The following is a 14,147-nucleotide window of genomic DNA, read 5'->3' on the forward strand; positions in this document are numbered from 1 at the left end:
CAGCCTGTTGGTAACGCCATGGGTCGATTATTAACACAGAACGACACCAGAGTGGAATCAGGCCCTACACCATATGCAAAAGACAGAATCGACCGGTGCCTACGCCAGCTTTCATTGTTTGTGTGACATGGAGATGTTGCAGCGCATCAGGGACTGTACTGTGGCCGAGGCGCACCGGGCGCAAGGAAAAAAAACACAAACATGGGACTTGTCTGTGGAGGAATTGGAAGCATTCATTGCGGTCCTGTATGTCCGTGGGCTATACGGCAATAGACAAGCGTCTTTGGATGGCTACTGGTCATGTTTAAAATCAGATTTCTTTCGAGACACAATGCCAGTGGACCGCTTCACAGAAATCATGCGGTACCTGCGTTTTGACACAAGAGAGATCAGACGCCCCCGGACAAATTCGAACAAATTCGCCGTGGTCTCAGAAGTTTGGAACGCGTTTGTACGGAACTGCGTTGCATGTTACAAGCCAGGGTTGAACATCACTGTTGAGGAGCAACGGTTCCTTACAAGTGGGGAGGTCATCAAGTTTTCGTTGACCGCTGACGTAGACAGCAAGTACGTGCTAAATGTCATTCCTCATGTCGTTCCTTATTCGTGGGAAGATGAATCTCAGAAGCCTGAAAATGTGGCATTGAAGCTTGTGGAACCTTACCTCGGTGCGGGGAGAAATGTCACTACGGACAAGTTCTGCACATCCCTGCCATTAGCAAATAAGTTGATTGCCAACAATACCAACTTGGTCGGGGCCGTGAGTCATTGCGGACGAGAGCTGCCTCCCGTGATGCGTAATCAGACACAGACAAAGCTATACTCCACTACCGTGCTAAAGCATGACAAAGCAACCCTTACGGTTTACAGAAGTAACCCAAGAAAGAACGTCTGTATTCTGAGCACTATGCACCCGACTGTCGCCATCGGGAGCGACCGAACGAGAGAACCGGAGACCGTGACGTTCTATAATAGCAACAGGGTAGGTTTCACATTACGATATTTTTTAAACATCATGCCATACACGTGTCATGCACTTGCAGACTACCAAATGGGTCGTTGTTTTTCATTTGGGGATGTAATGCTAATCAATTGTATTCTATCCCATAGGTTGACGTAAATAGGATGACAAGAGAGCGCACGGTGGAGGTTGTGACAGGGTTGGAGAAAGGAGGTTCACACCGCTGGCCCCTTGCGGTATTCTTCAACCTTCTTGACCTGGCTGCAATCAACGCATATGTTTTGTTCACGCAATGCACCGCTAAGACAGTGTCAAGGAGAGATTTCGTCATGGATCTGGCATTCGAGCTTCGCGAGAAGCACATGAGGGCCAGTGCCGCACCGCCTCCTCCCCTCCCACCCATCCAGGACACAGTCTGTGAAACGAAGACCCGGAGCAAGGTGCGCAGATCGACACGGAACAAGGCTCCTGAAAGCTGTGGGTAGTGCAACGGATTTGCTTGTGGGTCTTGCGCACGCAAATATCCAGAACAACAGAAGACGAGAGATGAATTCATGCGTTAGGCTAAAGGCGCATATCCCAAAGGCACAAGATACTGTCTCCAGTGAATTAACAACCGAGTCTGTGTTATAGCATGGATATATTGCCACTAATTCTCCTGTATGCATGTAATGTTTCAACATTGTGTTTTGCACCCTACCAATTGTGTTACAAATAAAATGCAGAAACTTGATAACATTGTATTTTTTTATTCAAAGAAAAAATTAAAACAAGACAGTTTTACACGAATTGTCTTATCAATTGATAGCCATTACATTTATGAGTTATGTAATTAATGATGATTGTGACATTACCAAGTTTTGAGTGCAGATGATTTGATAGTGGATAAGACATACTTTTGTAATGTCCAGCCAGTTAGAATTGTGTCATTACTAAAAGCAAGACAAGTGACTATAAAGTATTATGCCAACACGTGTAACCCCTGAAAAGTCGGGTGTTTTAGTGTACTCTAATTCCTCTTCAACGTTTAGTAAAATATACACTAAATGATTACACCCTATATTATCATACAGTAATTGATAAATATATAGGCTAGGCTATGACAAGAGTAGGCTGCATGTGCAACAGCTATACCAGGGATTCTATGTTTTTTGGAGTATATAAAAACTGCTGGTAAAATGGCATATCGTTTTCTATTACTAAACTAGATATGCTGTTTACCTCAAGCATTTCATCATAAGATGATAATTAAACTAGAAAGGTACTAGAAAACATGACTTTGAATTGACAAGCGACATATGATGATCTCTCTTATGCAGCCTATATTGTTTGTCTTTAATGAAAGCTAATTGGAATTTACACAGTCACTACATTCAGAAGTAACGTACCATCCCATTCCTATCAGGGCCTGGCCAATTTGATTTACGACGCTTCTGACCGATTGTACGTCAATAGGAAAATATACAGTAAATATATATATATATTTTTTAAATGGTATGATGCAATACTCTTCAAGATGCTTTCTTCTTAACATACTTGCTTGCCCCTCCAAATAAAATATTTCAATATTTAAACAGAAAGAAGCATCAATCTCCGATAAAGGGCTGCAGGTAGCCTAGTGGTTAGAGTGTTGGACTAACAAGGTTGCAAGATCGAATCCCTGAGCTGACAAGGTACACATCTGTCGTTCTGCCCCAGTTAATCCACAGTTTTTAGGCCTGTAATTGAAAATAAGAAGTTGTACTTACTGACTTGGCTAGTTAAGAAAAATGAAGCATCTGAGTGAGAGCTAAACATTGCCCCTTTGTCTCTGTATGTGTTGCCCATGTATCTGATGTTGTCTGGGCCAAAAAGAGTATGGCATGTATTTTAACCAGACAGCAGCAGATACATGGACTGCATAAACTGAGTGTACAGTACAAAGCACCTTCCTGATATTGAGTTGCCCCCCCCCCCCCAACCTTTGCCATCAGAACAGTCTCAATTCGTCAGGGCATGGACTCTTCAAGTTGTCAAAAGCACTCCACAGGGATGCTGACCCATGTTGACTCCAAGCTTCCCACAGTTGTGTCAAGTTGTCTGGATGTCTTTGAGTGGTGGACCATTCTTGATACACACAGGAAACTGTTGAGGGTGAAAAACCCAGCAGCCCTGCAGTTTTGACATCTGCATTGCTTGCTTTCTGGGGCTTTAGGCTGGGTTACTGTATAACACTTTGTGACATCTGCTGATGTTAAAAGGGCTTTATAAATACATTTGATTGATTTATTTATTGACACAAACCATTGCGCCTGGCACCTACTACCATATCCCAGTCAAAAGCACTTAAATCTTTTGTCTTGCCCATTCACCCTCTGAAGTCACTTTAATAATTTTACCTACATGTACATATTACCTCAATTACCTCGACACCGGTGTCCCCGCACATTGACTCTGTACCGATATCCCCTGTATATAACCCCGCTATTTTTATTTACTGCTGCTCTTTAATTATTTGTTATTCTTATCTCTTACTTTTTAATTATTTTTGGGGTATTTTATTTAAATTGCATTGTTGGTTTAAGGGCTTGTACGTAAGCATTTCACTTTAAGGTCTACACCTGTTGTATTCGGCGCATGTGACAAATACAATTTGATTTGATTTGAATGGCACACATACACAATCCATGTCTCAATTGTCTCACGGCTAAAAATCCTTCTTTAACATGTCACCTCCCATTCATCTACACTGATTGAAGTGGATTTAACAAGTGACATCAATAATGGATTATAGCTTTCACCTGGATCCACCTGGTTAGTCAATGTCATGGAAAGAGCTGGTGTTCTTAATATTTTGTATACTCAGTGTATATCGGCATATAGTGAGTAAAAAATCATATCAAATCAAAAAAAATTGGTCACATACACATGGTTAGCAGATGTTAGTGCGAGTGTAGCGAAATGCTGGTGCTTCTAGTTCCGAACATGCAGTAATATCTAACAAGTAATCTAACAATTTCACAACAACTACCTTAAACAGGGGCACGAACTCTGCAGTTGTTGAACCGATGTCTCTGAATATATCTCTTTCTGTAATGATTTAATCAGTTAAAATACTTGACATCCAATGAGAGCAAAATTATACTTTTTTAAAACATGATTTTAAGCTCTACATCAGGGATCATCAGCTGCGGGATGATTTTTTTCATGAATGGATGGACACCGGTCCGGAAAATAATTACAAATAATTTGTAGACTGCAAATTGACCACAAGAAGCCCAAACATGACACATTTCCATGCCCATACTGTGAGATGCTTAAGACAGCGCTACAGGGAGACAGGACGGACAGCTGATCATCCTCGCAGTGGCAGACCACGTGTAACAACACCTGCACAGGATCGGTACATCCGAACATCACACCTGCGGGACAGGTACAGGATGGCAACAACAACTAACCGAGTTACACCAGGAATGCCCAATCCCTCCATCAGTGCTCAGACTGTTCACAATAGGCCGAGAGAGGTTGGACTGAGGGCTTGTAGGCCTGTTGTAATGCAGGTCCTCATCAGATATCACCGGCAACAACGTTGTCTATGGGCACAAACCCACCATCGCTGGACCAGACAGGACTGGCAAAAAGTGCTCTTCACTGACGAGTCGCAGTTTTGTCTCACCAGCGGTGATGGTTGGATTCACGTTTATTGTCGAAGGAATGAGCGTTACACCAAGGCCTGTACTCTGGAGCGGGATCGATTTGGAGGTGGAGGGTCCATCATGGTCTGTGGCGATGTGTCACAGCATCATCGGACTGAGCTTGTTGTCATTGCAGGCAATCTCAACGCTGTGCGTTACAGTGAAGACATCCTCCTCCCTCATGTGGTACCCTTCCTGCAGGCTCATCCTGACATGACCCTGTAGCATGACAATGCCACCAGCCATGCTGCTCGTTCTGAGCATGATTTCCTCCAAGACAGGAATGTCAGTGTTCTGCCATGGCCAGCGAAGAGCCCGGATCTCAATCCCATTGAGCACGTCTGGGACCTGTTGGATCGGATGGTGAGGGCTAGGGCCATTCCCCCCAGAAATGTCCAGGAACTTGCAGGTGCCTTGGTGGAAGAGTTGGGTAACATCTCACAGCAAGAACTGGCAAATCTGGTTCACGAGGAGCAGATGCACTGCAGTACTCAATGCAGCTGGTGGCCACACCAGAAACTAACTGTTACTTTTGATTTTGACCCCCCCTTTGTTCAGGGACATAGTATTTAATTTCTGTCACATGTCTGTGGAACTTGTTCAGTTTATGTCTCAGTTGTTGAATCTTGTTATGTTCATACAAATATTTACACATGTTAAGTTTGCTGAAAATAAACGCAGTTGACAGTGAGAGTACGTTTCTCTTTTAGCTGTGTTTATATCTCTCTCTTATGCATGTGTCACACCCTGGCCTTAGTATTCTTTGTTTTCATTATTATTTTTAGGTAGGTCAGGGTGTGACATGGGGAATGTTTGTGTTTTGTCGTTTTGGGTGGTTATATGGTAAAGGGGGTGTTGGGTGTAGTGTATGAGTTTGTGTTGAGTAAATGTTTCTAGGTATGTCTATGGTTGAGTGAATGTGTCTAGGTATGTCTATGGTTGCCTGAGTGGTTCTCAATCAGAGACAGATGTCTTTCATTTGTCTCTGATTGGGAGCCATATTTAAGGCAGCCATGGGCATCATGCATTTGTGGGTAATTGTCTATGTCTATGTTGAACGTTTGTTGCTTGTCTGTGCACTAACGTTTGTAGCTTCACGGTCGTCAGTTTGTTATTTTGTTAGTTTGTGTATAGTTGTTCGTTTCTTGTTTTTTCTCTCTTCTAAAATTAAAGAAGATGTATTTGCACACGCTGCGCCTTGGTCCTCTCTCTCACCCTTAGACGATCGTGACAGAATTACCCACCAAACCAGGACCAAGCAGCGTGAAAGGATGGAACAGCGCTTAGTGGAGGAATGGACCCGGGAAAAGGATAAGTGGAGAACAACCTGGGAAGAGATAGACAGGTGGGTGTGCGATCCAGAGAAAGTGCCGGAGCCTGCCTGGGATTCGCTGGAGCAGTGCGAGGAGGGTTACAGGATTATGGAGTTGGAGAAAGGAGCACGAAGGCGCGGTAGGAAACCCTCGAGGAAACGCCAAAAATTTATTGGGGAGGGGCTCATGGGGAGTGTGGCGAGTCCAGATAGGAGATCTGCGTCAACTTTCCGTGCTACCCGTGAGGACCTTAAGAAGGAACCTGAGCCAGTCGGGCTGAATTTGGAGGTGAGCAATGGGACTGATACAGAGACTGTTAAGGATTTATTGGGGAGGTTGGAGGAGAGTGAAATGAGGGAGCTGCTGTGTTGGTGCGTGAGGCACAAAATCCACCCGACAGAGCGTGTGCGGGAAGTGATGTTACCTGAGTCAGCTCTCCTTGCTCATCCCGAGGTGCGTGCTAACCGTCTGGGAATGACAGTCCCATGAACCAGGCCTCCTGTACGCCTCCCTAGTCCTGCACCTCCTGTAGCAGCCCCACGTACTAACTCTCCTGTGGCAGCCCCTCGTACCAGTCCTCCAGTTCCGGCACCACGCACCAAGCCTTTTGTGCGTCTCCAGAGTCCAGTACGTCCTGTTTCTCCTCCCCGCACTAGCCCTGAGATGCGTGTCCCCAGCCCGGTACCTCCAGTTCCGGCACCACGCACCAAGCCTTTTGTGCGTCTCCAGAGTCCAGTACGTCCTGTTTCTCCTCCCCGCACTAGCCCTGAGATGCGTGTCCCCAGCCCGGTACCACCAGTTCCGGCACCACGCACTAGGCCTAATGTGCGTCTCCAGGGTCCAGTATGCCCTGTTCCTCCTCCCCGCACTAGCCCTGAGATGCGTGTCCCCAGCCCGGTACCACCAGTTCCGGCACCACGCACTAGGCCTAATGTGCATCTCCAGGGTCCAGTATGCCCTGTTCCTCATCCCCGCACTAGCCTGAAGGTGCGTGTCTTTAGCCCGGTACTTCCAGTTCCGGCACCACGCACCAGGCCTACAGTGCGTCTCAGCCGGCCAGAGTCTGCCGTCTGCACAGCGGTGCCTGAACTGCCCGTCTGCCAAGCGCCATCTGAGCCACCCGTCTGCCAAGCGCCATCTGAGCCATCAGTCTACCCAGCGCCATCTGAGCCATCTGTCGGCCAGTGCCCTCTGAGCCATCTGTCTGCCCAGTGCCATCTGAGCCATCTGTCTGCCCAGTGCCATCTGAGCCATCTGTCTGCCCAGTGCCATCTGAGCCATCTGTCTGCCCAGTGCCATCTGAGCCATCTGTCTGCCCAGTGCCATCTGAGCCATCTGTCTGCCCAGTGCCATCTGAGCCATCTGTCTGCCCAGTGCCATCTGAGCCATCCGTCTGCCCAGTGCCATCTGAGCCATCCGTCTGCCCAGTGCCATCTGAGCCATCCGTCTGCCAAGTGCCATCTGAGCCATCCGTCTACCCAGCGCCATCTGAGCCATCCGTCTGCCCCGAGCCATTAGAGCCGCCCGTCTGTCCCGAGCCGTCAGAGCCGTTCGTCAGTCAGGAGCCGCTAGAGCCGTTCGTCAGTCAGGAGCCGCTAGAGCCATTCGTCAGTCAGGATCTGCCAGAGCCGCCAACCAGACAGGATCTGCCAGAGCCGCCAACCAGACAGGATCTGCCAGAGCCGCCAACCAGACAGGATCTGCCAGAGCCGCCAACCAGACAGGATCTGCCAGAGCCGCGAACCAGACAGGATCTGCCAGAGCCGCCAGCCAGCCATGTGCAGCCAGATCCGTCAGCCAGCCATGAGCAGCCAGATCCGTCAGCCAGCCATGAGCAGCCAGATCCGTCAGCCAGCCATGAGCAGCCAGATCCGTCAGCCAGCCATGAGCAGCCAGATCCGTCAGCCAGCCATGAGCAGCCAGATCCGTCAGCCAGCCATGATGCTGTAATGATCACCATTTTTCTAACCCTAAACCTAACCCTGATTGACATAAAATAGCATGCAACAAAAGACTATTTGTCCCATGATTTTCTCAAATGGTTCATCTTTACCGTACATATACACATATATATATATATAAATATATAATATATATATATATATATATATATATATATATATATATATTGTAACGACCCTCCTAAAGCAGCTACGTTGTATTGCACCAGAGTTATATATTAGAACGAACACAATTCTATGAAAGAATTCTAACCTCATTTTCATAATGGTCAAATAGAAGTGCAAATTCTGATACAGGACTACTCACTTCTTCATCTTCCTCTTCTTCATAGTCTATTACAAATGTATCTCCTTTCGAAACTAATTACATTACCCGGCAACTGAGTGAGACGATGCACGCATGACTGCGCCAGCTGATCCTGTTGCTCAAAGGAAAGAGGTATTTTTGAGAAATGCTACCAAACAGCACCTTAAAGCACAAGATCTGGGATGTACGAGAGGACATTTAGATGTGGTTAGATTACCAAGTATTAAAATGCCACTGCAGTTACTTGGAAAACGTGTTCAGCATACGTTTAGTGGAAACGTTTTAGATACAGAATATGATGCAACAGTGGTAGACATTAGAACATCAGATGACATTTATGAGTTTAGAATCAAATATGACAAAACTTGTAATATGCCCTGGTTGCCCTTATGGTCAGGAATATCAAGAAAACCGTACACAACTAATCCTAGTTTGTACAAAGGATCTGGTAGGGGGAAAAATTGAACACATGTTTATTAGCAGCGAGGATGGAAGTGTGTGCTGGTTGCAACAACTACTACACTCTTCAGGTTACTGATGAGCTGATCCAATGACAGCCGTTTCCCATGTTTTGACAAGTTCAAAATTTAATTCTCGTTTTTCTGGCCTAATAACAAAGCGTCTAACTTTTTACTGTGCTGTCACGGCTGGTATTTTGTCCACATCACTTAAATTAGCTATCTGCTCATCCACTTCCTCCACACGGGTCCAGAACCCACCATATTTGCCCATGTCTACAGTAATCTGTTGTTTTTACTGACTCCCTGAAGGTCGTTTTGCTTTTGTCTATCTTGTTTCTCTTTAAGTGCCTGCAGTCTAGTCTCTCTTATTTTGACATGCGCTCACGATATATGGCTCTCTGTCCTTTAACTGATGCCCTAGATGTTTCAAGGACCTTAGCTTTCCTCTCAGGACCTAAACTAGCCAACCATTCCCAAGACCTATTCTGTTTAAACATGATCATGCCCTCTAATGCTACCTTCCTTGCCCTCGTCTTTAATCTTATTAACTGATTAAATATCCCAAGATCCCTCTCACACGCAACGTGTGTTTCTGGAGCAGATTCTAATGCTTTATACTGTTCGTCAGATACACTGTCGTACCGTCCATGCTTTCACTAGACTAGCAAAACTTTGCTCCAGAGCTTGTTTTGTCATGTCATCCAACTCTTCGGATTCTTGTGCTATAAGTTTGTCGAAGATGGGTCCCCTGTGGACGTCTACGCCATCAAACAAAGTGACCTCACCTCTAATGAAAGTGCTGCTGTCTGCCTGCCACTCTGTGAGCTTTCTAACAAGCACTATACCTGTTGTTCATTGCAAGGAAATGTTCTTTCTTTCCAAGGACTCTCCAGAATGGTTCTGTAAGCTGTTTGGATATAAGGCATAATGCCCTACATCCCCGCAATGAACTGAATGACATTCAGATCAGCATGAATGGCTTGAATTAACCTGTTTTCATTTTGGGTGAGTCTCGTGAAGTCCAACAAGTCAGTGTAGAGATAGTAAACACCTGCTGCATTGTGGAACATCACATTTATGCGGTTTCCTTTGAGAGTAACTTAAGGAACGTCGTCAGAACCATTCTTGTTAAGCAAGAATGTTCTGAATTTGACTGGCTTGCCACTCTCCTCACATGCACGTTCCTGTACTGCTTTACATCCAGTTCGGATAAGCCTAACTGTACCACTCTCACAGCCTAATGTGTGTGTGGGATCTACTTTAGCACTACCTACCTTGTCCTGTTGGAAAATAAGGGATTCCCACATAGCTAATGTTGTACCCGCCTGATGTGCCAGCCCATCAATAACGTGCATACCGCAAAATAGCTCATTGACAAGAGAAAGTCTAGCCTTTTCTGTGTCATCTAAGTCATTGACGCAGTCATTGACGCAGACGCAGTCAGTCAGGAAAGCAAAGGCTAGCTTTTTCAAGCAGAAATTTGCATCCTGTAGCTCTAACTCCAAAAAGTTCTGGGACACTGTAAAGTCCATGGAGAACAAGAGCACCTCCTCCCAGCTGCCCACTGCACTGAGGCTAGGTAACACGGTCACCACCGATAAATCCATGATAATTGAAAACTTCAACAAGCATTTCTCAACGACTGGCCATGCCTTCCACCTGGCTACTCCAACCTCGGCCAACAGCTCCGCCCCCCCCTGCAGCTACTCGCCCATGCGTCCCCAGCTTCTCCTTTACCCAAATCCAGATGGCAGATGTTCTTAAAGAGCTGCAAAACCTGGACCCATACAAATCAGCTGGGCTTGATAATCTAGACCCTCTATTTCTGAAACTATCCGCCGCCATTGTCGCAACCCCTATTACCAGCCTGTTCAACCTGTCTTTCATATCGTCTGAGATCCCCAAGGATTGGAAAGCTGCCGCGGTCATCCCTCTCTTCAAAGGGGGAGACACCCTGGATCCAAACTGTTACAGACCTATATCCATCCTGCCCTGCCTATCTAAGGTCTTCGAAAGCCAAGTTAATAAACAGATCACTGACCATCTCGAATCCCACCGTACCTTCTCCGCTGTGCAATCCGGTTTCCGAGCCGGTCACGGGTGCACCTCAGCCACGCTCAAGGTACTAAACGATATCATAACCGCCATTGATAAAAGACAGTACTGTGCAGCCGTCTTCATCGACCTGGCCAAGGCTTTCGACTCTGTCAATCACCATATTCTTATCGGCAGACTCAGTAGCCTCGGTTTTTCTGATGACTGCCTTGCCTTGTTCACCAACTACTTTGCAGACAGAGTTCAGTGTGTCAAATTGGAGGGGATGTTGTCCGGACCTCTGGCAGTCTCTGTGGGGGTACCACAGGGTTCAATTCTCGGGCTGACTCTTTTCTCTGTATATATCAATGATGTTGCTCTTGCTGCGGGCGATTCCCTGATCCACCTCTCCGCAGACGACACCATTCTGTATACTTCTGGCCCTTCCTTGGACACTGTGCTATCTAACCTCCAAACGAGCTTCAATGCCATACAACACTCCTTCTGTGGCCTCCAACTGCTCTTAAACGCTAGTAAAACCAAATGCATGCTTTTCAACCGTTCGCTGCCTGCACCCGCCCGCCCGACTAGCATCACCACCCTGGACGGTTCCGACCTAGAATATGTGGACATCTATAAATACCTAGGTGTCTGGCTAGACTGTAAACTCGCCTTCCAGATTCATATTAAACATCTCCAATCCAAAATCAAATCAAGAATCGGCTTTCTATTTCGCAACAAAGCCTCCTTCACTCACGTCGCAAAACTCACCCTCGTAAAACTGACTATCCTACCGATCCTTGACTTCGGCGATGTCATCTACAAAATAGCTTCCAATACTCTACTCAGCAAACTAGATGCAGTTTATCATAGTGCCATCCGTTTTGTTACCAAAACACCTTATACCACCCACCACTGCGACCTGTATGCTCTAGTCGGCTGGCCCTCGCTACATATTCGTCGCCAGACCCACTGACTCCAGGTCATCTATAAGTCCATGCAGGTAAAGCTCCGCCTTATCTTAGTTCACTGGTCAAGATATCAACACCCACCCGTAGCACGCGCTCCAGCAGGTATGTCTCACTGATCATCCCAAAAGCCAACACCTCATTTGGCCGCCTTTCCTTCCAGTTCTCTGCTGCCTGTGACTGGAACGAATTGCAAAAATTGCTGAAGTTGGACACTTTTATTTCCCTCACCAACTTTAAACATCTGCTATCTGAGCAGCTAACCGATCGCTGCAGCTGTACATAGTCCATCTGTAAACAGCCCACCCAATTTACCTACCTCATCCCCTTACTGTTTTTATTTATTTACCTTTCCGCTCTTTTGCACACCAGTATCTCTACTTGCTCATGATCATCTGATGATTTATCACTCCAGTGTTAATCTGCTAAATTGTAATTATTCGCTCCTGTGGCCTATTTATTGCCTACCTCATTCCTTTTGCACACAATGTATATAGACTCATTTTTTCCCCTACTGTGTTATTGACTTGTTTATTGTTTACTCCATGTGTAACTCTGTGTTGTTGTCTGTTCACACTGCTATGCTTTATCTTGGCCAGGTCGCAGTTGTAAATGAGAACTTGTTCTCAACTAGCCTTCCTGGTTAAATAAAGGTGAAATAAAATACAATAAAATTGAACCCATCTACAATATCTGGTAATATGTTTGACCTGAACTGGGATAGAATCTCATTAAATGTTTTCTTTACGCTCGCTCTGACACCCATTAAGTTTGTTATTTTTGTAGACATGTCTTTGAAGTGATGATCGCGTGAAAACTCTGTTTTACCACGATTGACAACATCCTGTACCATTTCAACAATGGTGTCAAATCAAATCAAATTTAATTGGTCACATACACATGGTTAGCAGATGTTAATGCGAGTGTAGCGAAATGCTTGTGCTTCTAGTTCCGACAGTGCAGTAATATCTAGCAAGTAATCTAACAATTTCACAACAACTACCTTATACAGACAAGTGTAAAGGGATGAATAAGAATATGTACATATAAATATATGGATGAGCGATGGCTGAACGGCATAGGCAAGATGCAGTAGATGGTATAGAGTACAGTATATACATATGAGATGAGTAATTTAGGGTATGTAAACATTATTTAAAGTGGCATTGTTTAAAGTGACTATACATTTATTACATCCAATTATTAAAGTGGCTAGAGATTTGAGTGTATGTTTGCAGCAGCCACTCAATGTTAGTGATGGCTGTTTAACAGTCTGATGGCCTTGAGATAGAAGCTGTTTTTCAGTCTCTCAGTCCCAGCTTTGATGCACCTGTACTGACCTCGCCTTCTGGATGATAGCGGGGTGAACAGGCAGTGGCTCGGGTGGTTGTTGTCCTTGGTGATTTTTTTGGCCTTCCTGTGACATCGGGTGATGTAGGTGTCCTGGAGGTCAGATAGTTTGCCCCCGGTGATGCGTTGTGCAGACCTCACTACCCTCTGGAGAGCCTTAAGGTTGTGGGCGGAGCAGTTGCCATACCAGGCTGTGATAAAGCCCAACAGGATGCTCTCAATTGTGTATCTGTAAAAGTTTGTGAGTGTTTTTGGTGACAAGCCAAATTTCTTCAGCCTCCTGAGGTTGAAGAGGCGCTGTTGAGCTGTTGAGCTCCCCATATTAATCAGGATAATCTCTTCTTTCTAATTATTTAAGGCTGGGCAGTGTATCTCGTTGTCATCGATCGCTAGCCCCAAAATACTTTTTGCCCTTGGACCGCTGAACTCCCCCCATTGTTTTCCTATGAAGGGGCATGCTGGTATATTTCGCCAAATATCTCTCATTGCTGCACATCTAAAGTTTGCAAAAGAGCACCTGCATGTTCCACAGCACTACTGGCAAAATATTCTGTGGACAGATGAAACTAAAGATGAAACTTCCCATGTTTATCAAGACATTTTGCAGGAGAATGCAGGAGAATTGTCCGCCAATTGAAGCTCAACAGAAGTTGGGTGATGCAACAGGACAACGACCCAAAACACAGAAGTAACTCAACAACAGAATGGCTTCAACAGAAGAAAATACGCTTTCTAGAGTGGCCCAGTCAGAGTCCTGACTTCAACCCGATTGAGATGCTGTGGCATGACCTCGAGAGCGGTTCACACCAGACATCCCGAGAGTATTACTGAACTGAAACAGTTTTGTAAACTGTAACTGTAACTGTAAGAGGAATGGTCCAAAATTCCTCCTGACCGTTGTGCTGGTCTGATACGCAACTACAGAAAACGTTTGGTTGAGGTTATTGCTGCCAAAAAAGGGTCAACCAGTTATTAAATCCAAGGGTTCCCATACGTTTTCCACCCTGTACTGTGAATGTTTACACGGTGTGTTCAATAAAGACATGAAAACGTATCAATCATTGTTTGTGTGTTATTAGTTTAAGCTGACTGTGTTTGTCTATTGTTGTGACTTAGAT

At 45.5% G+C, this 14,147-nt stretch overlaps 1 protein-coding gene across 1 annotated transcript; it reads left to right on the top strand.

Moving 5' to 3' along the window:
- The first annotated feature begins 213 nt into the window (after positions 1-213).
- Positions 214-1,688, top strand: LOC120038368. The gene is made up of 2 exons (XM_038984143.1): positions 214-982; positions 1,111-1,688. The coding sequence occupies exons 1-2, from the start codon at positions 332-334 to the stop codon at positions 1,444-1,446; spliced, it is 987 nt and encodes a 328-aa protein (XP_038840071.1). The 5' UTR covers positions 214-331; the 3' UTR covers positions 1,447-1,688.
- The last annotated feature ends 12,459 nt before the right edge of the window (positions 1,689-14,147 follow it).

This window comes from Salvelinus namaycush, unplaced genomic scaffold (genome assembly GCF_016432855.1).
Source record: "Salvelinus namaycush isolate Seneca unplaced genomic scaffold, SaNama_1.0 Scaffold2163, whole genome shotgun sequence".
NCBI lineage: Eukaryota > Metazoa > Chordata > Actinopteri > Salmoniformes > Salmonidae > Salvelinus > Salvelinus namaycush.

Excerpts from the sequence above, each read along its gene's own strand:
- LOC120038368 (XM_038984143.1), top strand. The coding sequence starts at position 332 with ATGCCAGTGGACCGCTTCACAGAAATCATGCGGTACCTGCGTTTTGAC. Across the intron at positions 983-1,110 it reads CGTTCTATAATAGCAACAGG|GTTGACGTAAATAGGATGAC; the intron begins GTAGGTTTCACA and ends TCTATCCCATAG.